Source organism: Pogonomyrmex barbatus, unplaced genomic scaffold (assembly GCF_055798465.1).
Source record: "Pogonomyrmex barbatus isolate J1 unplaced genomic scaffold, ASM5579846v1 scaffold13, whole genome shotgun sequence".
NCBI lineage: Eukaryota > Metazoa > Arthropoda > Insecta > Hymenoptera > Formicidae > Pogonomyrmex > Pogonomyrmex barbatus.
The window spans coordinates 419,284-446,896 of NW_028297109.1; the positions used below are offsets into that span (position 1 = coordinate 419,284).

The following is a 27,613-nucleotide window of genomic DNA, read 5'->3' on the forward strand; positions in this document are numbered from 1 at the left end:
TTGTCGGATTTATATATGCAAATTTTTGTGTTGACGCGTTAACACGCGACTTGTTGATATTGTTTAAGACGACGCGTCACCACGTGATTTGTTAAAATTGTTTAGGATCAGCTGATCTATCATGCCGTCGGCGCATGACTGATCTGCGGCGCACGTGAATCGCTCGGTCGCAGTCGAGGACGTTCGGGCGGTTTCGGATGAGATGGCCGTATAGCGCGCGCTAGTAACGGAGCTTTTACATACGCTCCATTACACCATAATATATTACAACAGTCTTATCGTTTATACATCGTATTATATCAAAAAAATTATAATATTTACCATAATATTACAACAGTTGTATCGTTTATACATCTGATTATATCTATATATATATTTATTTTATAATTGCTAGATAACTCTATATATATATATGTTAAATTGTAAAATTTGGGGACATATTTTTTCTGTATACTTTGAGGATCGTCTCCAAAGTTCTACACATAATAATTTGGTTATGTTGGGGACATTACGAAATTTTTAAGTGTATTGATTGATTATAAAGTAGAAGTTTGAGATTTGAAAACTTCATATTATTATGTAACTAATTAACACTTAAAACGGTCTCACTTCGTCGCGGGCAGGATAGTCTCGATCGGTTCGCCAAGTGAGGAAGCGAGGATGTTTGGAGACGAATATATTTAATAATTTGTAATGAACGGGTATTAGGCTTAAGAAACAAATATAATTTATTTAATAAAATAAATGGAACAAAAAAAGATGATAATATCGTCGGCAGTGAGATGTTCGACGCTAGTATTATAATACTATATACGAGGGCGGATCAATAAATCCGTGACTTTTTGAATGAAAGATAATTTTTTCGGCAAAAAAACGTTTTATTTCTCAACTCAATTCTCAATTCAAAAAGTCACGGACTTATTGATCCGCCCTCGTACTTAACCTTTACTTATCTAAATCTTTACATTTATCTTATAGTGAATTTAACTTATAAATCTTATATGTTTAAAGAATTTGCATTCAATCAAGATTAAAAAATAACAACAAAATTCTGTATGTGTTTAAAATTTAAGAAATTTGCAAAATAAAAAATAAAAAGCATTCTACAATGAGTAGCAAGAGCGATCACAATCGCAAATATTTATTGCAATAATCAATCAGATGTGTCAATAGTTATTATTAATGTTTCTGATTGACTGTCGTAATAAGTATTTGTTACTTAGTAAGAGTGTAACAGAGCGCATTTCTAGCAGAAGTCTGTTGAGGACTCTTCAACGCGTCAGATCCGTCTGGCTCCGCTAACATCTAATCCGATCTCTATACGGCACGCCGAGAGTTGCTGAGGTCCTCCTCAGTGCGCCGAGTTCGCCTGCACCGGCCACACCATTACATCCTTTCGGCCCGAGTATCAAGCCCGCCGAGTACTGTCAATAATTCCGAAGATCCGAATTGCGAGTTTCACTCAGCCGGTCGAGTTCTCTCGACAATCTCGAGCAGAGGTATCGGGGTACACCCGGGTCCGCCGAGTTCTCTCGACTTGCCTTCATCTACACGGGGGGAGCATATTCGGTCAACCCAATCCTTCGCGAATTCCATCCGCGAAATCTCGCGAATCCTTATGCGCTCAGCTGATTGCAATACACGACGACACGTGTAATTTAAAACGCCACGGATTTAAAGATCCGCGTGTACCTACCGCCCGCGCTGCGCGTGCCCCTCATTACCGAACCGCGCCAGTATCGCGCCGACTGCCGAACGCGATACTCAATTGCGAGAACAGTAGACGAAAGAATTTCGTAAACAGGCACCGCGTTTCGCCGAATCTCGCGGCTGCGAAATTATATTACGAGGGCGGATCAATAAGTCCGTGACTTTTTGAGTTGAGAATTGAGTTGAGAAATAAAACGTTTTTTTGCCGAAAAAATTATCTTTCATTCAAAAAGTCACGGACTTATTGATCCACCCTCGTATTTAGGAATTTGGAAGCTAAAATAAAACAGCTAATACAATTAAAGTTTACATTCTTTTTTTCAAAATATGTTTTATTTGATTTTTTATCTTTTAATGCATTATAAGAATACAAAATTTTGATACATTAAACACAAAAAACAAGACAGTCACATTTAAGAAAGTAAATGCGAATACTTTACTATTTCTTTCAGTAAATATAAAAAAATACTATCGTCAAACTGTTATAAAAATGCATTACTATTATAAAGTATATTAAAGTAAATAATATTTGATTGAAATATATATCAATTCTAATATTAATTTCTTAACACAAAAAGAATAAATTTCTATGACAACATGAAAAATAAACTAAAATTAAATTGCACTAAGTTTAATTAAAACTGAATTAAAATGAACCAAAATTGAACTGAAACTAAAACATAAAACAAAACTATTTGTCATATAAAATTGCTACATTTTTTAACTTGTCTTGAAAGATGTCTTAAATATAATAAAATAAATTGCATATTTTGCATAAAAAAATAAAAAATAAATTGTTTAATAAAATGAAATGTATTTTTGTAAAACTTTTTTTTTAATAAATTTATTTTATAAAAGAAGGCTCCTTTCGTAAGTTAAATTTTAATACTTTTAATTTAATAAAATATAATAAAATATTTTTCTTGAAAGTGGATTCTACTAAATAGATTCAATATATAAAAAGAAATTCGGTAGTAAATTTTAAGAAAAACATTTTATTATTATCTGATTAAAAATGATTATCTGATTAAAAATTAAGTTATAAGAAAAGCTTTTATAAAACAACTTATTTAAAAGAGTCTTACAAAAATGATAAAATTATTTTATCTTTAAAACGTTTTTCAAGATAAGTTACAAAATGTAATAGCTATTTTATAAACAAAAATTACTTTTATGACAAATAGTTTTCTTTTATTTTAGTTTCAGTTTAGTTTATTTTTCATGCTAACGTTTATAGTAATTATTCTTTTTGCTTAAAGAAATTTATGTTAATAATATTAAAATTGATATATATTTCAATCAAATATTTATTTTTAATAAATTTTGAAATAAAATTTTTTTTATTTATTGAAAAAAATGATAAAATATTCATAAATTGACTATTGCCAACAATTTTTGCGTGATACGTAATTTATTTTGTGGCTAACAAGTCTAGTTTAAACTATTTTATTTTGTACTTTTTACTGGTGAGTAAAAAAAGTAGATGAAAATTTCAGCGAACTTTTACTTATTTTAGTATTCGAGATTTTCTTTGATTGTACAGCCATGTTTTAATTTGTGCTGTTCGGCTTTTCAAACATGGAGAGTTCTGTATTACATTATTAATCTCCTTTAAAGAAGGCAATTTTTCGTTATCAAAGTATGTGATAAATGCCGACAAAACAGTATTCTTTTCCTCTTCATTCCAACGAATTCGCTTTGTGGGTCCATAGGGAGATGCTAAAAATTTTTTAAAAATTTACATTATTGCGGATATTTGAAAGAAAATAATGAAAAAACAGAACAAAAATAAAATGAATAAAAAAATATTATTCCTTATAAGTCGCCTATTTACATAATAAAAATATAATAAAATCAATGTAGTATTTTAAATTTAAAGACTAATGTGTTATTTTTAAATATAATGTAGATGTAATAAATAAAATATAGTAAATAAGATAATAAATTATCAATGAGATAAAAAAGGATGCCAATAAGAGCCAAACACAGGATGTTAAAGATATAAAATATTGTAAGATGTCTCCCTAAACTATAAAGAAATGTCTTTAAGACATCTTATGATCCGGTTTATGATGTCTTTGGGACATCTTATAAACATCTTTTTGAATAAATAATATCTTATTTGAATCTTTTAAGTATTTTATAATGATATAAAAATTAATTATACAGAAAAGCATTGACAACAGAGAGAATATGAGACAGAATTTGGTATTATCTAATAAATCGGTATATTGATATAATATTTACAGAACAATTTTGACTATTTATTACAATTAGAATTTTGTTGTTGTGAAAATTGAATAAATATTAAATCATTGATATATCAGATAATTCTAGTTTCTGTCTCGTATCTTCCTTTTGTTAGTATGTTTCAATAGCTTTATCTTAAATATATTTCGATCAATAAATATGTAATCGCTTCTTGATTAATACGAGGGCGGATCAATAAGTCCGTGACTTTTTGAATTGAGAATTGAGTTGAGAAATAAAACGTTTTTTTGCCGAAAAAATTATCTTTCATTCAAAAAGTCACGGACTTATTGATCCGTTCTCGTATTAGTCAATAATGTAAATATGTTCAGAAATGTCATTTAGAATTTTTACAGATTGTATTGATGATAGAAAAGACATATTAAGAGGTCAAAAAACATTTTTTTATATAGTTTTAAATCTATCTTTAAAAGCATTTTTAAGACGTTTTTTTATGATGTCTTAAAAACATATATATTATGTTTAGTAAAGTCTTAATTAAAGATGTTTCTCATAAGACGTCTTTTAGACATACATGCTATATGCTACATGTATTTAAAAAACATTTTAAAGTATACATTCTTAAGAATTTACCAAGAAAATCTTAAAAACATTTTTTAAAAAAAGATTTCTTAGAAAAAAAATTAATAATAATAATTTTGAATATTTTTTTATTTACTGCAACATGTTTTTTCTGACACAACATCTTTACAATTTTCCAAATCTTTGGATGTTTCATGTTCCTCTGAAATAAGTAAATGTATTAATATAGCAGATCTGATACTGATTATGTAACTTTTTTCCTGGGAAAAACGGAAAGAATAAAAAATTTTTTATTATTTTCAATAATAAAAAATTCTCGCCTTTTGCTTTTGACGTTAGGAAAGAAATTATAAGAATATTTAAATATTATAAAAGTAATAAAAGATATAATTCAAATGACATAATTCGAATGATATAATTCGAATAAAATAATATAGCGCATGCATGCATGCACGCACATACACTTATATTTATTTGAAGAATTATATATATTTAGTTTTAATATATTTAATCAGGACATGTCGAAGGATTAATTCGTTTGAATATAATTTAAATGAGTTGCTGATTAGAGGATAAAAAAAATATGCTAATCCTTCTTTCAATAAAAATAATTTTTTAGTTACTTGAAATTAAGTTTTAAATAATTGATCTTAAATATAAAATTCTGCTCTCTATAAGAAGTTTTATATCTCTGGCGAAAATTTTTGTTAGAAATTTTATACAAATTAGAATACTTTTCAAAAATACTAAATAAATCTACATCATTCCTCAGAATATTTCATATATGTAAGTTCTGAAATATATATTTTAAGATTTCTAAGATTTCTTATTCTAAAAAAATATTTTAAACTTTTTCAAATTTCATAAAATTTTATCAAAAATTATGAAATGAGAAATCTTATAAATATTTTAGAATTTATATGAAGAATTCGAGAATAGATGTAAATTTATTTGGCACTTCTGAAAAATGTTTCAATTTGTACAAAGAAATTATTGAAAGGCTATAAAATTATATTGATCTTCTAAAAAATTCTAAAATTTACATGAAAAATTATATAAGAATTCTGAGATAAATTTCCAATAGATATAACACAAACACTCTTACAATTATAGTTCAAATAAATAGAATTTTATTGTTTTTTAAATGTTAATTCACTTTTCTGCTTACCAGAAGAAAATTCGTCTCTCACGATTGTCTTATATGAGTCATTTTCAATGGATAATGCTTCCGATTTATCTAAAATATATATAGACATAATTCTATAATAAGTAAGTGACAGAAAATAATAATATTAATAACAAATTTGAACATTATCGCACTATATTTATGTGGTAAACGCTATTAAATATGAAATTACTGGAATGTGAAAGTATATAAATATTTCAAACAATTATATAGATAAATAACAACATTTTATATTTTAATCTTATATTTTATATTTTATATACATCTTTTATAAATCTTTAAAATTGCAATATTTATTATCATTCTTAAAAATTATTAAAATTAAATTCGTTATATTTTGTAGTATTAGATAAATTGTAAAAATATGTGTTATAATTAATTTAATATACATTTAATAAGATAAAATATTAAAATTAAATTGTTATTTGTAAAGGAAGTTTAAACTTCTTTTTGATAGTTAATTGAAAATGACAGATCATGTTATTTTCACTAACGACAGATTTTTGAGACCATTTCGAGTTAAAAATCTTAATATCTATGAAATATGAAAATCCTAAAAATATCAGAGTTACAATAATAGTTTTCAAATAAGAAAGGTTTAATTAAACTATATGAAATGTGTATATCTAATGCGAATGACATATTGCACAATAATAAGTATTTTTAAACATCTGTTATTCTCTAAACTGAATAATTCTACATATATTATTGATGGAATCGCTTCTTAGTTTTATTTTCTTATGCATGGGCTATTAATTAAGTATGAAAATAATAACAATAAAATAAAAAATGTATTGAAATGCGATATGCATCGAACTATCATAGTTGTCACGTGTAAATATCATAAATAAATGAAATTAATTTCGAGAATAGAATAGATGTTTAGTATCTTTATTATTGTGTAATATGTTCTAATATTGTGTAATAAGCCTGATAAATTTCAGAGCGTTCGATTGGTCAACTTTAAAAATTTTTTATTTTAAAACTATTGTAGTCTGAACATTTTAAGATTTTTGTTTTGATCTCAGAAATTTCAGGATTTAACTTATTACGATAAATTTAGGACATTCTGTACATATTATTTAATAAAAAATACACACACACATACCATTATCATCACTGCTTTCATCCTCATTATTATTTTCTTCTTCACCTTGGGCATATTCTAATAGTTTTGATACTTGTAAAATATCTCGACTAGCAACAGGTAATCTATAATATTCCTTATGAATTTTATCTGTATGTCCTAAATGATTTGATAAGTCATCTACTTGATGCTCTAATAAATTCAGAGAAATACATTTAGTGGCAATGTGCTTTCTTAATTGTGTTCCACGTAATGTGTGTGGCATACTTGCTCCGCAAGCTTCTGAAAATGTTCGCATTAAATTGCAAGCCCTTAAATATTTATATCTCTTCTTATCATAACCTGGTATTCCAAAAAGATAAGGATTTTCATGATGCACTTTAGCATCTGAACGGAAATTTAATATAACATTGATACATTTCAATAAATCAGAATGAAGTAAGACAGGAACGGTACGGCCAAGTTTACCACGTATCTCAAAACGGATATATTTCTTTGCTAATCTTCTTCCTTCTGTTGACAGCGATTTGTAAATATCTCTATTCGTTTCTTCGTCAATACAATGATAATTTTTAAATTCTGATATTTGTATTCTTTCAGTTTCCCCAGCTCGTCGACGATTAAATAGTTGCATAGATATGAGTGTTGTTTCTAGCAAAATTAACCAATTTCTATATGAATATTCTTTCATTAAATTGTTATAAGCTTTTTGTCGCATGTCCATTAAATAATCATTCAATTTCCTAATATCCTCTGTCGATGGAAGTATAATCTTTTTTTGTCGCTTTCGTTGCATTTGTGTTTCTAATACTGTTCTATTAATGCTTGTTCCATAATTTTGTCTTAATAATTTTAAAAAGTTTTCAGCTGCTTTCATTTTTATAGGATCGTGATTTTTTATACATTCAGTAATAAAAATTTCTCCGATATGTTTCATATACGTGCCGAGATTAAATGCTACAGATGATGTTTTATATATGTTTTTATTTTCATCAAAACCTGCTATAGAATTGACAGCAGCAATTGCGACATCATAAAATTTTGGATCGTATAACGAGGCAAAATCACTAATATTTTCACTTTTTGTTCTGAGAGTTACTAGATAACGTCCTAACAATCGTAAACGAGACCGAATCATGTCATGTTGATGCTGTAATCTGTACTTTAAGCAAAGCTTATTCCCATATAGAATTATTAACTCGTATCTTATTGCACGCGTTATTTCATCGTCTCGTAATACGGGGAAAACAACTGTTTTGAGAATTTTATTAGCTACTTCATGAGTTCTTGTAACAATTGTACGACCCGATACCATTATTGATTTACTATGTTTGCTATTACGTCCAGTGCAACGACGAAAATGATGATGAAGAGATGATTTTGAAAAAAATCCTTTACATTTAACGCAAGATAAGAAATTGCTTGCAGATTTACATAATTTTTTGTTCGGTCGCCTACAAACGATAAGTTCTCCATTTTTTATTGCTCTTTTAGTGTTAAATTGAAAATTACCATTTCGTCGAATCATTTCTATTATTTTTTTTCTCTCGAAATTTCCCTTCGGTAATATTGCAAATTTTTTAACTTCCTCTTCATTGTAATGCACGATTTCTAAGTGCCGTGCTATTTTGCTCTGCAGTTTTTTGCAATAAAAACAATTTTTTTTTGTTTGTTTTCCTGATTCTGTGACATACATTTCGCTGTCGTCACACGTTTTCGTTCCTGGTGAATGAACATTGGATATGTCTAGGCCACTAAATGTATTGGATTTATTAATTGAAACTTTTTTTCTATTAATTTTTGTATTGTTATTTTCATCCGAGTAAGTTGATGAAGGACTTGCAGAACGTGAAGGAACATATTCAGAAGCTAGAAAAAAAATAATACAATTGAGATTTAAAAGTCTATGCATCTTTTCTCCAAAACATGTTCTATTAGATTCTTCATTTTTTAATGCATTATATAAATATAAAATTTTTGATATATGGAATAGAGGCAAAACAATAATGTTTAGAAAAAAGATAAAAAAATGTAAACATTTTATCATTGCTTTATTAATATAAAAAAGTACTATTATATTATATAACATATTAAAAATAAATAATACTTGATTGAAATAGACATCAGTTTCAACATTATTAATTTCTCTAAGCAAAAAGAATAAATTACCAAGACAGCATAAAAAATAAACTCTAAAATAAGTTTTATAAAATTGCTATTATTTTTTTATTAGCTTATCTCTCTAGAAAATGTTCTAGAAATAATAAAGATAGTAAACTGTTTTATCATAATTTTATTGTTATTTTATTAAGATAATCTAAATAAATTGTGCTATAATGAAAGAAATTTATAGTAAGAAATTTATAGAAAGAAATTCATAGAAAGAAATTAAATAATACATCACCTAAGATCTATAAGATCTATAAGAAAGAATATGATTAGATACTCACGTTCATATTCATCAACATCAGCACTTGGTTTAGTCACATCTGACATATCTAAAAAACAATCTTTCTGAGTATCCGATTTTTTATTATTGTTTTAATATGCTCAAAATATAAATCAGTGGATGAATGTTATTTGTCGTATTTATTAATATGATTTAAAAAATTATTATCTGTGAAATTCAAATATATAAAAAAATAAAAAAGTTAAGGAAAATACTAATGTATATGACATGTATAATGACTAACGTTATATATTAGATATTAATTTTATAATATTTAAAAATAAATAATATTTGATTGAAATACACATCAGTTCCAACATTATTAATAATAATTTCTTTAAGCAAAAAAGATAAAGTGCCAAGATAGCATAAAAAATAAACTCTAAAATAAAAGTTTTATAAAATTGCTATTATTTTTTGTAGCTTATCTTTCTAGAAAATGTTTTAGAAAATAATAAAGATAGTAAACTGTTTTTTCATTATTTTATTATTATTTTATTAAGATAATCTAAATAAATTGTGCTATAATGAAAGGAATTTATAGTAAGAAATTTATAGAAAGAAATTTAATAATACATCACCTAAGATCTATAAGAAAGAATATGGTTAAATACTCACGTTCATATTCATCAGCATCAGCACTTGGTTTAGTCACATCTGACATATCTGAAAAACAATCTTTTTGAGTATCCGATTTTTTTATTGTTTCAATATGCTCAAAATATAAATCAGTGGCTGAATATTATTTGTCGTATTATTTATTAATATAATTTAAAAAATTATCTGTGAAATTTACATATATAAAAATATATAAAAAATATATAAAAAAATAAAAAAGTTTAAGGAAAATACTAATGTATATAACATGTATACTGTTTTTAAGTTAACTGTTTTTTCATTATTTTATTATTATTTTATTAGATAATCTAAATAAATTGTGCTATAATGAAAGAAATGTATAATAAAGAAATTAAAATGTATAATAAAGAAATTAAATAATACATCACCTAAGATCTATAAGAATATCATTAGATACTCACGTTCATCTTCAGCATTGGCACTTGGTTTAGTCATCTGACATATCTGAAAAATAATTTTTCTTGAGTATCTAATTTTTTTTATTATTGTTTTAATATTCTTAAAATACAAATTAGTAGATGACTGAATGTTATTTGTCGTTAATAGTGTACAATTTGTAAAATTATTATCTGTGAGATTCAATATACAAAAAAATAGAAATGCCAAGGAAAATGCTAATAATGCATATGACATATATATAATAATTAACGTTATATATTAGATATTAATTTTATGATACTTTTTCTTTAGAATTTATTTTTCATGCTGTCATAGTAACTTTATTGTTTTTGCTTAAAGAAATTAATATTGGAACTGGTGTGAATTTTTATCAAGTATTATTTATTTTTAATATAAAAGTACATAAAATTAAGTTTAGTGTCAATTCATTAGTATCAGTATAAATCTGCTAATTAACGATTGATATACATAAATATTTATAATAATATAGATATATAATAATATAAATTAAAGAAATTCTTTATTGATTCTTTATAGATTTTAAGATTCTTTATTGAAAAAATTATAAAAAATATATTTCTTATTTGAATAATTATCTTATTTATTTGACAAAGTGTAAAATATATTTTCAATAATTTTAAAACAATATATGTATTTACAAAAATATGGAGACTAATTTGATCAGTTAAAATGTTCAGATAAAACAGTATTGAATGCATACTCACTTTTATTCGTGTTAATATAATCTAATTTGTACTCATTGCAGTTTGTATTCTCTGTATCAAGTAACATATTGAAATATACATCTTGTTTATCAGTAAAAGGTACATTCAAACATAAGACATCTTCTAATTCTTTATTAAGAAAACCTGTGAAAAGAGATAAATTTACATTTTTGAAGTATTATATATAATTTTATTTTCAAACAGTTATTAAAAAACAAATAATTTATATATCTAATTTTTTTAAGTCACAAAATGAATTATTATTATTTGTGTAATACAATTCAATATATATATATATATATATATATATATATATATATATGTATATATATGTATATATATATATATACATATATATAATAAATATATATTATATAATTATGATTTATTTACTTCTATCTACATTGAGACAGTCTTCAAATTCATTTAAATTTTCTATATCATTGAGCAGCATATTAAAAGATTCCTGTTGATCCTGAGTAAAGGCTACTAATTCTAAAATATCTTTTAAATTTTCATTAAGAAAATTTGTGAAAAGATGAAATTTTATATATTCTATATTCTTGAAATATTCTATATAATGTTATATACAGTTGTCTGATAGAAATATTTTGCTAAAATTCTCCTTCAAGTAGCCCTTCACTATTATCTCATATATATATATACAAGTTTTCACTACATTTCATGATGTAATATTTCAAAAAATTTCAACAATATTCTTTAATTTCTCTTATATTACATTAAGTTTTATAAGGATAGATATTTTATAAGAATAAATAATTTATTATAAAATCATAAAAAGTGAAATAAAAGATATTAAAAAATGTCTAAATATATTTCAAAATAAATGTTAATTTATCTTATGAAATTTATTGTAATACTGTGAAATATAAAAAAGTTAAGGCATACTATTGAAAAGTAATAAAACATTTTAAAATAATAAAATAGGGTCAATTGAGGAAGAATTTTAGTACAAAACATTTTTATCCAAAAATTTCTATTAAAAATTAAATAATTTACGTAAATATATTATGCCTGTTTTATATAAAAAATAACTTTTAACTTTATAAAAATTTATTTGTTTTGCAGAAAAGAAACGTTTCTTGTTTCTCTTACCTGAATTTTTATTCTGGTTTAATAAAACTTTTGGTTTTTCTTGATGTAAATCTTTTTTTATTATTTTTACTTTTATAGACTTTAATATCTCCGATTTAATTATTTGAGGTTTCCGATTATCTGTTTTGTGTATTGAATACAGATTTATATCTTGTAATTGTATTTTAGGTATGTTCCAATTCAAATTCCTTTTTATTTCAGAAAGATGTTCCATATTTTCTATAAACATATAAATAAATTTTAGAAATCTATATTTTTTCCTTCACACAGTGTTAGAAATATTACAGAATGTAATACTGAAAATATTACAGAATGTAATATTGAATGTAATACTTTTCAATGTAACAATTTTTAACATAATGAGAAAAATATTTATAAAAATATAAAGCAGATACAATTCTAATTAAAATAACTGTCTTTTCTTATGCAACTAAAACAAGAATTATAAAAGTAATTAAAAAGTAAAAACTCATAAATTAAATTAACAAATAGATCTAGAAAAGCCCAATGAGCGTGGATTAAGTAAATTAAATTAACCGATTTTTAACACAAGTAAGATCTTAAGATTTTAACATAAGTAAATCTTATATGAGATTTTGAATTTGTTAAAGCGATTTATGTACTTCCGTTCAGTCTTAAATAATATATATTGTAGATCTTACTTATGTTAAAAACTGGTTAATTTATTTTATTTAATTCACGCTCGTCTCATTGGCCTTTTCTAGATCTATTTGTTAAAAATTATAAATACTAACAATTATAAAATCAATATTATTTTATTAAAATTAAATATTGAACAAAATGACTGATCTTTAACAACATATTAAAATCGATTTTGGATTAATTTTCTGTTTTCCTAAGATAGATTGACGAATCAAAATAACACTTTTACAAGACATTTTTATAATAATAATTAAAATGTCTAAAAATGTTAAATGTCTAAAAACTATATTAAATATAATATTAATTAAATATAATATTAACATTGTTAAAAAAATATATATTATCCTTACAAAAACAAAAATAAAGAAATTATCAATAAGTCCTTCGTTTTATAACGGTCTCGCTTTTCCGCGCGGAGAGCGGTCAGTCGGTTACCAGGGGGAGAAGCGAGGACGTTGGAGACAGAAAGGCGTGATTAAATTGTGAGGCGAGATTGATAATAAATAACGATGTTTATTTAACTAAGAGTGGTGCGATGGAATGCACCGAATCGTCGCGTTAAATGTTCGTGGCCGTAGACGGGCGAGGCGGCGATCGGCGCGCGGATAATGCGTAAATACAAAATAAGAGATCGCTCGGGCGGTCGGCGCGATACTGATCGCGGTGCGCAGTTCGGTGGCGCGGGGCGCGAGCGGCGGCGGCGGTGTCGCACGTGTTCGTCGCGGGCCTTTAAATCGGCGATTTAAACGTGCACGCGTGTCGCGGGTATTGTCGCGAGGGTGGATATTTCGCGAGGTCGGCGGATCGTTGAGATCGGAGAACGGGTGTGCCCGTTCCCTGCCGAGAGTGCTCGGCTGACGGGGGGTGTGCCCCTCGTCTGTTTGCGTGAACGCCGAGTGAACTCGGCCAGCCGGGGAGAGCCCCAGCTGTGTGCGGAGAAGAAGGTGGCGGTGCCGAGTGTACTCGGCCGACCAGGGAGTACCCTGGTGCTCGGAGAGGTAGTATCGGGGAGAACCCCGGTACTCGGCGGTGAAATCTCGGAACGGCAGAGTCGGGTCGAGCGAACTCGACGCGCTGGGGAGACCCCAGCAACTCTCGGCTTGCCGTGCGAGCTACGGAGACGGCTTTTGGCCAGGCCAAGCGAACTTGGCGCGTTGGGGAGAGCCCCAACAATCTCAGGCTTGCTGCCGGTTTCGGAAGATCGTTTCCTCGAGGCGAGCTCTCGGAAATGAACTAGGAACAGGAGTAAACGGAGAGTGAGAGATTTCCTGTGGAGAGCGATGCCTTTTTATATCCGAGATCGACCTCAGTATTTTCGGTCGAATCGGTCGGATTGGTCGATCTCGGGGTTAGCATCCCTCTCCCCAGGAGCGGAAAAAAAGGATCGGGGGGATGATTGGTTTTTTGGGTAGGGAAGGAATTCGGTGAGAAGGTAGCGGCGCGGTGCGGGGTGGTTGCGCGCTTGTGGACGCGGTCGTGGCGCGGTGCGGGACGCTCGCTCGGTTGCGTGGCGCGGCGTCGGTGCGGTGCGGGACGCTTTCGCGCTCGGTGGTACGGTGCGTGGCGCGGTGCGGGGTGCGTTCGCGCTTGTTGACGCGATGCTTGGCGCGGTGCGGGGAAATACCACGAAAACATACGTGTTTTCGGGGTATTCTCCGACGCTTTCGGAGTTCGCGTGTATAAGAAATTAAAAAAGGAGGCATTGCTGCCTCTTTGCGGCCCCTGCCGCACTCCGCCTGATGTTCGGCGGTCTCCGACGGATGGTCGGTCGGGGGAAATCCGGAGGAGGAACGGAGCGGAAGGATGCGCTCCGTTACATCTCCCCCCTCCGTCGTAAGCCAGAAGCTAGTGGCTTACGTGGGCCTGCTGGATCGTAAGGTCCCGTTGGCGTTGAATCGCAGGACATATTTTCTGCCCTGTATGTCGGCCCGATATTTCCGGTCTTATGTACCGCGTAATGCGGTATCGGTATGACCATACCTGGCCATATCTCGACCGGGATCGGCGGCGGTCGTGTCGGGCCGGCGGGTTGAAGCGGCGGTGTCGGCTCGGCGCTGGTTTGGGTCGCTACGTCGACCATCCGTGGCTTTACGATCGGTGGCGTATTTGTGGCCACCGAGGCGGTTTTGCCGCTGGCCGGGCGGACCGAGTATCCCTCCGTGGATCGTCGGCCTCGTTTCGGAGGCGGTGGTGGTGTCTCCGCGAGCCAGATGGCTTTGCGTCGCTGGGCCGCATCGGAGCGCTGGATCGTGGTGCCAACTCTCGGCACGGTTTTTCTGGCCGGAGCGCTCTGGTGAACCGGTGGCTCGGTCTCGAGGTCGGAGTCCGGTCCGAATAGATCGAGGTATAGCTCGTCGATTCCCGGCCGCGTCGGATCGTATGGCGGCGGCGGGCGTTCCTCCAGTATCGCGTCGATTTCCTCGACAATACTCACGCGTCTTGCCATTTCGGTAATTCGTCGTGATCTGGGGATCGGATCGTTCCTCGTTGCCGGTGGTCGCGTCGCTGGCGGTCGCGTGTTTTCCCCTACTTGTACTCATTTTCAGCCGTTTATTTTTATTCCGGCTTGAAATTTTTCCGCGGTCGTCCGAGGCCTCGTTGTTGTGTTTTGTTATCGACGTTCCGCGGTTTGCCCCTTCTTTTTGCTGCGATTGCCGGGGGCTCGTCGTTGGTGGTGACGGTCGGCGTCGCGTCGACGTTGGTCAGTTGGTTGTCGGCGTCGGTCGGTTCGTTGTCGGCGTCGTCGTTCGCCATTTCGGCGGCGCTGTCGGCTTCGGTCTTGCCGGGCGACGGTTTTAAATCCTGGAGGTGAACGTGTCGATGCCATTTCCCACGTTTACTCCGTAAATCGTAGATTACGGGGGAAATGGCTGCCTTCACCTCCAGGGGCCCGATGTATCGGGGCGCGAGTTTCGCGTTAAATGCATCGCGCTTGCTGGAGAGGGGGTGATCGCGCCTCCACACCCACTCTCCGAGCTTCGGTTGCCAGTCCCGTCGCCTTAAGTCATAATTTCGTGCCTGTTGCTGGAAGGCTCGCGCTAGGTTGACGCGGACGAGCTCATACGCGTCTTCGAGTCTTTGTCTTAAGGTGTCGGGTTTGCTGGGACCGACGGTGGCTTCGTTACTTCTTACAACCGAGCATGGCTCCCGACCGAGATTCAGGTAGGCCGGCGAATACCCGGTGGCGTCATTTGATGCAGTGTTGAAAGCGAACTGCAGTTCGGGCAACGTTTCATCCCACGTTTTTTGGTTTCGCCCCACATATTGCGCGATCATAGTTTTTACGGTCCGGTTTATCCGTTCGGTCGGGTTGCAATGGGGGGCGTAAGCGGGGGTGAAACGGTGTTTTATCCCGAAAGCGCTGAGGAGTCGCTCGACTTCCTTCGCCTTAAATTGCGTGCCGTTGTCGCTTAGTATCTCGGTCGGGCAGCCGTGTCGGAATATAATTGCTTCCGCGATGGTTCTCGCGACGGATTCGGCGGTGGCGCGGCGGAGGGGCCGAATCTCGAGCCACTTGGTGAAGCGGTCCTGCATATTTAGGACCCACGTGTGTCCGCGGAGGGAGCGGGGTAGAGGCCCGATTAAGTCGAGCGTCATCTGTTGCCACGGACGGTCGAGTGCGGTTGCGTGCATGGTTCCGGGCGGGTGTCGTGTCGGTACTTTGTACGCGAGGCAGTTCTCGCAGGATCGCACGTACCGTGCGATATCGCGGTACATCCCCGGCCAATAGTAGTGGTACGCGATGCGAGTGATAGTCTTGGCCACTCCTAGATGTCCGGCGGTCGGGGCGTCATGAAATTGGCGTAAAATATCCCGCCGTTTTTCGGTTGGCACGCACTCCTTCCACTGCGTTTCACGGGGCACGTCGTGGAAATCTAATGTGTGGAGTACGTGGCGGTATAATCGTCCGTCGCGGATCGTGAAATCCGGAAAACGGTCGGGATCGCGCGTCACTCGGTCCCATGTGCGGCGGTACCATTGGCAGCGGGGATGGGAGATGGCGGAGACGGCGGGTTGCCGAGATAACGCGTCGGCCACCCGGTTCAACGCGTCTTTCCGGTATCGTATTTCGAACGCGTATTGTTGCAGCTCGAACATCCACCGTCCTAGTCGGCCGAACGGTGATTCAAGTTGCTGCAACCATTTTAATGCTTGATGGTCGGTGATTACCGTGAAGCGGTAGCCCTCCAGATATCCGCGCATTTTCCGAATTCCCCAGACGACGGCGAGGCACTCTAGTTCGGTCGCGCTATAATTTTTTTCGGCGCCGTTCAGTGTCCGACTCGCGTATGCGATGACGCGTTCCCCCTCCGGAAAATACTGCGTGAGTACAACCCCGAGGCCAATGGTACTTGCATCGGTTTGCAGAGTAAACGGCCGTTCGAAATCGGGGCAGGCCAGCACTGGGGCGGTCGTCAAATTATTCTTCAGCGCGTCAAAGGCGCCTTGTTCCTCCTCCCCCCATTTCCATCGCGTGTTTTTCCGCGTCAGCGCAGTTAGTGGTGCGGCGACGGTGGCAAAATTTTTGATAAACCGTCGGTACCAGGAGGCCACCCCGAGAAATTGTCGGATGTGCTTCACGGTCTGTGGAGTAGGCCAGTCGGCGATCGCGGTTGTTTTCTCCGGGTCGGTTTTTATTCCGTCGCGATTCACGATATGTCCGAGATATCGCAACTCTGGTACGCAGAATCGGCACTTATCGCGATTTATGCGGAGTCGGGCTGCCCGTAGTCGGCGGAAGACTTCGCGCAGATGCTGCAGGTGTTCGGCAAATGTCCGGCTGGCAACGATGATGTCGTCCAGATAAGCAAACGCGTGGGGCTCTAATTCGGGCCCGATTACGCGGTCGAGCAATCGCTGGAACGTTGCCGGAGCGGAATGCAGGCCGAAAGGCATGACCCGAAAATGCATTAGCCCTCGACTTGGTACGGTAAATGCGGTGATCGGTCTGCTGCTGGGAGCGAGGGGTACCTGCCAATAACCGTTCTTCAGGTCGATGGTAGACAGGTACCTCGCTCCGCGCAGTTTGTTCAGCGTGGCGGAAATTTGTGGCAACGGATAGGCGTCACGCTCGGTAACGGAATTTACTTTATGAAAATCGATGCAGAATCGGTTCTTTCCGTCTTTTTTTCTGACCACTACGATCGGAGAGCTCCACGCGCTGGTTGATGGCTCAATTATGCCGTCCTGCAGCATTTGATCGATCTCCGCGTTAATGATCGCCTGCATTGCCGGATTCCGCGGTCGGTATCTTTGCTTAATCGGCGCGGGATCGACAAGCTTAATGCGGTGCTCGATTAACTCGGTTGGTCCACCGACGTGGTCGAATTTCCCTACTTCCTCCTCGAGGAACACTCGGAGTTGTTCATCCTCCGAGATCGGACAACTCTGCTTGGTCGGCGTTGTTCCGTAAGTATGTGAATACGGCGGCGGTGGTCGCAAGATAATTCCCGATCCCGCCCATACGTCCATTCCGATGATCACGGCGTTGTCGAGTTGCGGTAGGATGCGAAAGGTATGCCATGTGACGCGACGGGATAAATTTAACGGTACGCGAATAGTGCCGGTGGTGCTGACCTGCGTCCCGTCCGCGAGTCGCACCTGACCGTGTTCGGCGGTCGGCATGAAGCGGAGTTGTTCCAGAGAACGCGCGGTCTTTTGATCGATAAACGACAACTCGGATCCGGTATCGATCATCGCCTTGATCGGTCGATCGTGCACGTATACGGTCAGGTGCGGCCGCGGAGTGTAATTTATTGGGATCGAGATGCGGCCGCGATCGATCCTGTTGGCGTTTCCCGGCGGGTGGCAATCGCGGGTAAATACCCCCTCTTTTCCACATTGTGAGCAGAATCGAACGGGTGGTCATCGGCATTTAAAGCGTGTATGCCCGCGTTGTCGGCATCGCCAACAGTGATCGCGGGGGTTATACGCGGTTGCAGCCGTGCGGCTAGCTTTCGCGGTGACTTCCCTCCGATGTTCGGTAGCTCGTAGCGTCTGTCGCTGTCGTTGGATCCCCTCGTATTCGGTCGCTCGTGCCTGCAGGGCGCGGGGGTTCGCGGCATCCTCCCGACGGATGTAGATTTTATAATCCGGATGGAGATTGGCGAAAAGCAGATCGGTCTGTGCCCGCTCTCCGAAATTCTCTGCGCGACGCATGAGCGTTTGTAGGGCTGTGGCGTACTGTGCGTAGGTTTCACTGGACTTCTGGGTGCGGGAGTAGATTTCACGCAGCGCGGCTGTTTTTTGCGGCTGGTTGCGGGCAAAATTGAGCGATGAAATCTTGCCGGAATGTTTCCCACGCGGACCAGTATTGGCGATTGTTCCGGTGCCATAACATCGCGTCCCCCGTAACAATGCGGGTATACCGGTCAACAGTTGTTGCTCGGAAAAACCGCACGTTTCGCCAAGTTCCTCGATCCGCTCCAGAAACCCGATCGGATCGCGTCCGTCGAAAAAACAGCCCCACTTACGCATTTGCCCCATGATTTCGGCCGGCCGTGGCAACTCAGGTATACGGATCGGAAATTCGGGGAATATACGGGGGAAGCAAGGGGTGTCAGCGCGGGTGGCTCGAGAGACGTTCCCGGATGATCGCGCATGCATCTGCGCAGGCGCTGTCGTAACGCTTCGACGGGCCCGGCGGTATTTTGCTGGATTTGTCCGAGCCGTTCCTGCAATTCGGCCTTCGTTAACCGGTCTATCCCGTCATCGGCCATTTCGCTCTTGTTCCCTGTCTCCGCGGTCTTACTATCTTCCGGTCCCTGTTCGGGCGCCATATAACGGTTTCGCTTTTCCGCGCGGAGAGCGGTCAGTCGGTTACCAGGGGGAGAAGCGAGGACGTTGGAGACAGAAAGGCGTGATTAAATTGTGAGGCGAGATTGATAATAAATAACGATAGTAGTAAGTGGGGCACTATGGCGCGTCAAAACAAACCCCCACCACCTTCCCACTGGCGCCAGGGGCGTGGCCGAAAATTGGCAGTCGCGTGGAAATGGAGCGTTCTGATTGGTCGGTGGGGATCGGAGATGATAATTAGGTAATTAGTGGGAGCGTTCTGATTGGTTGGCTCCGTAGCTGCCAGACGCGTGATTGGCTCTACCCATAGTGCCCCATGTTTGCGATTGGTTGTCGAAATGCTAGACGAGGTAGGGGAAGGGTGAGAAAGCGTCTGGGACCGATAGGAGTCCGAAAACAAAATGGCGACTGCGAAAAGAAATATGTCGGGTCTGTAAGAGGAATATACTTGTCGAGAATGGAATGTGATTTTTTGTTCGCGTGGGATGGAGCGAAGAGAAGAAAACCGATTTTTTGTGGAATTTTATTGGTTGTATACGGGATATGAAGAATCACGTTTTTCTTAGGGCGGAAGATTTCTAGGCGTCTCATAGGCGGTGAATTTTTTGTATGGGGGCAATATAGATTACGAGTGGATATAGGTTTTGAAGACATGCGATTTTCGGTGTGTAATAACTATTATTTACCAAGTCGTACGGTATTTGGGAGGAGGAAAACGAGAACGGACAGGTTCGCACTATATATTTCTGACGTCGATGACGTCGAATTCGGAGTTATACGAAGCTTTTATTCTAAGACAAACACGCGGATTGAATAAATTTTCTAGATGTAAACTCTAGAATTTTCTAACATTTGGAGTTATACACTGGCGAGGTTATGTTCCCTAATTCTATGGTAAACAAACGAAAAATATTTAAAAAACGATTAGATATTTCTAGCTTGGAATTATGTGGGTAAAATTGGTTTTAAATCGGTGGGAAAGGAAGTAAAATGGACAAAGAATTTATGTTACAAAAATTAGATTTATTGTTATATCATTATACAAATTATACCATAATAGTGTTTCTTTAATGTTTAATTGTTCTTAAAAGTACAAGTTTGTATATGACAGCACGTTACATGAGATTTTTCACATTTCTTTTTTCCATGAAGAAAGATTTTACGAAATAATTGTACGATTAGTTTATTATTATCTTCGTAATCTTCGCCGAATATTTTGAGAAATTGTTTAAGCTTATAACCGCGAGACAAATAATAAAGAAATACGCAGCAATATTGTCCACAGGTCTGAGAAAATGTGCCCTGTAATCGCGTGATGTTCCATTTATGTGTAGTAGAGTTTCGTCGAAGTCGTAGATTGAATCTGGAATCCAGGGGGGGGGGGTAGTCCGTAGCTATCGAAATACGTGCCTTCTCCGTGCTTGTCTAAGTAGAAAGCAACCCAGTGTTGTCCAGGACGATCGTGATTATCAGTGTTCGCGACGATGGCCGTCGACTTCGTCCACACCCTCGGGATTCTGTCGGCAGGATACACACCCGCATGTTCGATACTGAGATGATGCAACGCACGTAAGATTTCGAGCGAATTCATCTTCCGCGGTGTGGAATGATGTTTGACTTGTTTTTTGGCTCGTCGGTGTCGTTATATTTTTATCCTCTTGCGAGGATTGTAGGGTAGAAGTTTCCTTTTTTTCACACTCGAGTTTCGATAAATCTTCTTTCTCGGCTTTTATTTGTTCGCACCTCGCCTGTTCTTTTTCTAATCTCTTATTTCTCCACGTAACGAGATTCGGAAAATTTCGTTTTATTGTAAAAACCTCGCTTTCTGTATCACTGTCATCGGAACTTTCAATGGTAAAAGAATTAGCGCTGCTTATGTAGCAGTTCCCTTCTTGAGATTGTATCCAGTATCTCAATTTGCACGCATTGCGTAACGCGCAATGAAATTTGTTGGAATTTCGCTGAAACCCGTGATGACCGTAACGCAATTCATGCTCTTCGCCTTCCGACAGGTTTTTGAAAGCAGGAGAGATTCCTTCTAGATTATATACGTTTCTTGCGAGTGTATTTTCCAAATAATGTATCTTCTCTCGACCTCTGGTGTATATGTAACGCGCTTGTCGTGCAATTTCACATAGTTCCGCCATGAAATGTTTGGAATTGACTGTTCCGTCAAACCACTCGATCCCATGGAAGTTTCGAGAGAGCCAGTTGTTTTCTCGTCTGTATTTTTCGGGTAATTCGACAAATGAATATGGAGGCATCATAATACAGTGACTTATGAATGCTTCGTTAATGGCAACAACCGCTACTTCCTTCGGCATAAACTTTCCCTCAGCGTCGCGGAAACCTTGTATATCGATAACTATATCCATGATGCGTAGAATATACTTTCAATTTATTTTGCACGAAGTGACGACGTTCGCGTCTAAAGCAAAACTGCGGCTACTTTTTGTCAAGCTTTCGAAGAAATAGAAATGAAAAATAGATAACGGTGGGAGGGGGAAATTCGAGTATGTCTCATCCGCTAAAATCAACGATAATTTGACGCGAGGAATCGATCTCTAACACGTTATCGAATTCTGCGTAAACTATACAATTAATCGTTGAGGTAATAGCTTTTTCAAATCGCACCTCTAATCGTAAACTTCCATGTCTGACAAGATTCCAATGTCCAGCGCAATTTGCCGATAGATCGGGAGTGAGATCGAAAGCGAAAAGCGTGAAACCTTTGGCATAATCTTCTCTGCTTATAGAATTCCCCTCGTTTAGAAAATGGATGCCTGTTCCTGAAAAGAGGGTGTTATAAGCCTCGACATAGAGCGGATGGTCTTTTGAGAAATTCGGTTGCAGCGGTCTACTCGAAATTTGCACGCCATCGGCATATAGCGAGAAGAAATTTATGCCATAATTTTTGAAATTAAATGGATTTAACTTTCTGTCGCCGTTAAACGCTTTGTTATCGACGAATCCGACTATTACTCGTTTCGGAAGTTGCCCGAGTATCGCGTTATCAATCGATTCTCCTACCACTCCGGCGTGAATCGTGAATGTTTTAACCTCGACTCGCGTCAGAGGATACTTGGCGGTTGTTTTACTCAGCATTCGCGCATGTTCGAGTAACACTGCGGGGCTTATTTTTGCTCTTCTTATGAGTAAACTAGCATCTAGAATGCGTATTTTCGACGTTGAATTGCTTTCCATGAGGCAAAACGCATCTCTCGAGCGAACGAGTCTCATTCTAACCTCCACTCTGTTAATTAAAAATTTATCCTGATTAAAGACGTCGCAATGAAGATGACCTATTAGATCTACCGAATATTCTCCTTGGATGTATCGGGCGCGTCTCACGAGAGCTTGATTGCGGTTGTCCGATTCTAAGTCTTCTAGCGCGTCCATATAACCGGGTTCGTTCGTGTCCCATAGACAGGAAGTCAGATAGGAAGTTTTTGCCGGTGAAGAATAATTTAACAATGCTTCGATGTACGCGCGGTACGCGTAGGCGTTGTTTGGGGGTGATACGAGTTTTTGATTGAAGTACACGTCGATCTGGTTGAACATCGAATGTAGTAGATGATTCACAGGGCCTACTTTGTTTCCTCCTGCTCCTCCTCCTCCTCCCACTCCTCCTCCTCCCGCTGTCGATGTTCCAGGACCGAGTAAACTTTCCACTCGCACGCGAAGGCTTAGCATGGTATGCGTGAGATCTAGATAATCTTCTCCGTGTCCGGGTACGACGAATTCTATAGGCGCGTCGTCCGCGAGCGAGGTCACCGGTTTGTAATAAACCCATTGCGAATTCTCGATACTGGTTTGAGTAGGAGGTAAACTGAAAAGATCGAGCTCGCTCTTTAAACGCTCGAGTGCGTATGAAGAAAGGACATATCTCACAAATTTACAAAGCGCCTCGGTTAAGCGAATATATCGGATATGGTGCGCTTTTTCCCGCTATTTCGTCGATGTTTCGTTGCCTTTTTAATTTTGCCCGCTTTCCTCTTCGATGATTTTTTTTAATCGTTTTTTTCACGCCAATTTTCGATGATTTCTTTTTTTTACCGGCTTGTCTGCGTTTACGAACCGCGCTTCTCCCGGATTTAGCAGTGCGTGCGTCATGCCCTCCGAAGGAAAACTGACCCGGTCGTATTTTCGGGGATGTTTTATATCCCGAGCCCTTCATCAAGTTACTTATATTTTCTTTGGCTTTTCTCTTAAGATTTCCGCCCGATTCCTTGAGCCGCGTTTTGACTGCTTCCCTGAACGGAGTGTTGTTTTCAACATCCTCTATCGCCAATTCCGGCGCGTAAAGCTTCTTTCCCAACTGCGCGCATTCCTGCTTAGATAAGGAAGTACTCTTTTAAATAATCCTCCGAGGAAACTACCGATCCCATGACCGCGCTGATAGGCTGAACCGACGAAAATTCGTGGAATTCCGCCTCCCCTGCCCCCACCGTTTTGCATTTCGTAATACTCGTCGTATTCCATGGAGACTTAGTTTTTTCTCAAAGCTTCGTAGACTTTTCACCGCGAATGGCAATTAACGGACGCGTCTAAAGTGTAATGTTGCTATCAGCGTTCCGGATACGAATGGTATTTTTCACGCCAATTTTCGATGATTTCTTTTTTTTTACCGGCTTGTCTTTTTTCTCCACGGTGATCTTTTATATCTATTTCAATTTTATGGAATTTCGTTTGACGCAAAGGAGTATATTGCAAAGTGGAGAAATATTTTACTAAATTCGTTCCGTACGTGTAATTACATCCGGGTATTTCGGTTGGAACGATCCGAAGAAGCGGACTCCGCGTATCGCCGGTTATGTAAGGCTCGCAAATGTCGCAATAAACGTACATTTTATCAGGGGTACCGTGCCATAGACTACAGGGTTCTGCAGTCCAGAAAGATACAGTGCGTCCCTCACCGATGGTATAACCGAGTTTCAAAAACGTCGTTAATTCATCGGAATTAGGTAACTTGTGACGGTGAATTGTGCCGCCATCATCGACGTTGATCTTCAATATTTGAAAAATATTAGCTGGTAGATTTATATAATGAACGAGAGTACAGTTGTCGTCACAATCGATGCTTATACGGACATTACCACCTGAACCTTTCCGTAGTTCGAAAGTAAAATGCGAATCGCTGCGTCTGCACTCTTTATTAATCGCGTAGATAAGATCCTCTGTATTTTCATAAATCCCTGTCTGTAAGTGCAATTCTTTCACCGTAAACTCATCATCATTTTTCTCATCTTTTTCGCTCTTTAAATCAACAAATCTAATCTTATTATCGTTTCGACATACGTGAAAAAGACTGGCGGGAAATTGAATCTCGCGCGACTTCCCATTCCCCGAATAAATGTATGCCGTGAGGTAATTGAGTGGTGAAAGAAGAGCATGTATTTCCCGGGAAATATTTCTTACTGCTATCGCTCGGAAGAACCATAAAAAATTGTTCCTCCTCCATCTTGGAGAAAAGTTAAACTCGAAGCGGGAATCCAACTGTCGAATTTACTAGGATATCCTTGCCAGCTAACTAGCAGCTGTTTATTAGCACCGCGTCCTCTGCTTTTTATCACGCGCTCGACGATAAACTCTTCCTCCCTCAAATTTTTTCTGACCCGTGCTAATTCTTGTTCATAAAAAATCCCATCGATGTGTTCACCCGATAAGTCGCACAATTCGTACACGCGGGGTCTTCGCCAATGAAGAACGCGACAAACTCGAAATATTTCCTCGCTCCACCGCGCTTCGTATCCTTTCTCGAAAGTGGCTTTTGCTCTACTGACACGAACGAGATCGTTAACATCGAATTTAGCCTTTTGTTCTATTACTTTCGACGCCGCCTTCTCTCCAGCGCCTCTACGCCGCTCCATATTTTCGCGTGCAATGCGAGCATTTTCTCTCGTAACGGTTGCCGGTTGCATCCTGATGGACGAATGACGAGTGTGATTGTAAGCGCGCACAATATCTTGCAGCACTTCGATGTAACGCCGCGTATTTTTATGTGTAAAATAGCGCCACATTCACTCCTTTAACATTCTATTGAAGCGTTCAACGACGGCGGCTTTGACGTCCGGATTGCGAGTTACTCGATAACGTATGCCTCTTTCTTTTAAAAAATCTTGCATCGGTCGCGCGATAAATTCTTTACCCTTGTCGGTTTGCAAGTACACAGGTACTCGACCATCGCTTCTCGAGAGAATATTTTGGAAGGCGCTTGTCATGCATTTGCTCGTTTTATCCCGCAACGGTTCTACCCAGACAAATTTACTAAGTACGTCGATAATCACGAGAAGATAAGAAAATCCGTCGTTGTAACTTTTAAGATTACGGAGTTCGATCAAATCGGCCTCCCACAGATCGTCGATATTCGTCACGTTGTAATGCAATCGCGGAAATTTTCGTCTCGACGGACGGTGCAGCGTGTACGCGTCTTGCGATTCGAGCCAGCGAGCTACTTCTTTACGAGAGAAATTCGGTTTGGCGGCGCGCGACAAGTTATCCGATGCCGAATATCCCGCATAGTGCGCTGGATCGTAATACAAATTTTCAAGCCTGGTCATTTCAATTCACTCCAATCGAGCAAGCGTCTCTTTCTTGCCTGTCGAGAATCTTTTGCGAAGGTTATAGGGATATCGTCTTTACGAAAACGCAGCGAAAGAAACAATGCGCACCTCGCTCGCTCTTCTTCTTCTTCGGTCTTTTGGCGTTTTTGTCCCTTTCTCGTGCGTCGTACTCTTTTCCGCGTCGTCGCCGTCGACGTCGCAGGCGTTGACGTAGAAAGTTTTCTCGGTATTTTCGGAGTGGAACTCGCTTGTGGTGATGATAATATCTTGACAAATGTGGTTGCTAACAATTCCTTATTTCCTACGAGTACAGCCGGGGTGTTTGTCGTACGTAGTAATCGCGCAAACTGACCTCTTCCTATTGCTTTCACGGTTTTTCTCTCTCGCATCGCGTCGTTTATCAGTTCCGTGATATTCGAATCTTTTATAACGTCACCATCGATAGTCACGATTCCTTCCTCGTCCCAAGTAATTCTCGCGGGTACTGCTTTATCGATCAAATGTTTCAAAAGTAAACGCGCCTTGGCGCGAAAACTTTTCGGCACCTTTTCTAATATTTTTTCGACGCTTTGCCGTTCGCGCTTACGCAGAGACTCGCCTCGTAGTATATCATTTACTAGCCCGTCAAGATGCGAAAGTTTGCTCAATGGTTGTGATTCGCGCGCTGGTTCCACCACGTCTCCCTCCTGCGCATCTGAATTGTTCTCATCGGTGGTGTTACGCGCTGAATCTTTCTTTTGCGCTTTATCAAAATGGAGATATCTCCAAAGTACTTCTTTATACAATTTCCATTTCTCACTTACATCGCGCGGAGTGGGAGAATTAAGAATTTTGCTCATATCGGAATCGAGCCGCGACAAAGGCGTTCCGGGTGTTTGTACGGAATTTAAATTTTCTCCATGTATCGTCTCCGAATTCTGCCTCATGAAATTTTCCCCGATGCCTATTTCCGTTTGCTGCTGTTGTCGGAGACGATGCTGCATTCTTTCGAGATTTTCCGTGGAAATCAAGACCATCTTTTTCGCCCTTTCCATAATTAGGTTTACTCTCTCTCTCTCTCTCTCTCTCTCTCTCTCGCTGGCTATTCCCCGATAATTTTCGAAAATAGGAACGAAAGTATAGGTCCTATGAGATAGGGTAAAAATCCGCCTCGCTGTAGTAATAGCTTTTTCTTACTTTTCCAATCGCCGTCTTTTTTCGCTATGCGACGCAAAGATGCTTTATATTTGCTGAGACGATTTTTTTCAGAACGTTCGAGCGGGACGTTACCCTTGAGAGTATTGAAAACGCACTCGCGGATACAACAAATGAATTTTCCGCCTGACGTAAGAAAGAGGAGCATTGATTTTTGTTCAAATAACACAGCGCTTTGAGAAGACAGATATTTTTCTTACCGATCGAACGTTCTGCGATTTTTCTCGCATTAACCGAGGATTCTCTTCTCTTCTTCATCACGAGGAGGTTGCGCGACTGTCGCAAGAGAAT

The 27,613-nt window shown here is 37.8% G+C and overlaps 1 protein-coding gene across 3 annotated transcripts; it reads right to left on the reverse strand.

The window, feature by feature from the left end:
• Positions 1 to 2,215: 2,215 nt before the first annotated feature.
• LOC148937499 (uncharacterized) lies at positions 2,216 to 13,235 on the reverse strand. Of its 3 annotated transcripts, XM_089072235.1 has the most exons (9): positions 13,118 to 13,235; positions 12,105 to 12,323; positions 10,989 to 11,132; positions 10,266 to 10,308; positions 9,844 to 9,891; positions 9,227 to 9,274; positions 6,798 to 8,645; positions 5,672 to 5,740; positions 2,216 to 3,429 (listed from the first exon to the last, which is right to left on the reverse strand). In XM_089072235.1, exons 4-9 carry the CDS (start codon positions 10,297 to 10,299, stop codon positions 3,218 to 3,220), a joined length of 2,259 nt encoding a protein of 752 aa, XP_088928361.1. In that variant the 5' UTR covers positions 10,300 to 10,308; positions 10,989 to 11,132; positions 12,105 to 12,323; positions 13,118 to 13,235; the 3' UTR covers positions 2,216 to 3,217. The 3 variants fall into 3 exon arrangements, with proteins under 3 accessions (XP_088928361.1, XP_088928362.1, XP_088928360.1); XM_089072236.1 differs by lacking the exons at positions 10,989 to 11,132; positions 12,105 to 12,323; positions 13,118 to 13,235 and having other exon boundaries at positions 6,798 to 6,968; positions 10,266 to 10,710; XM_089072234.1 differs by lacking the exons at positions 10,989 to 11,132; positions 12,105 to 12,323; positions 13,118 to 13,235 and having other exon boundaries at positions 10,266 to 10,710.
• Between the last annotated feature and the right edge of the window lie 14,378 nt (positions 13,236 to 27,613).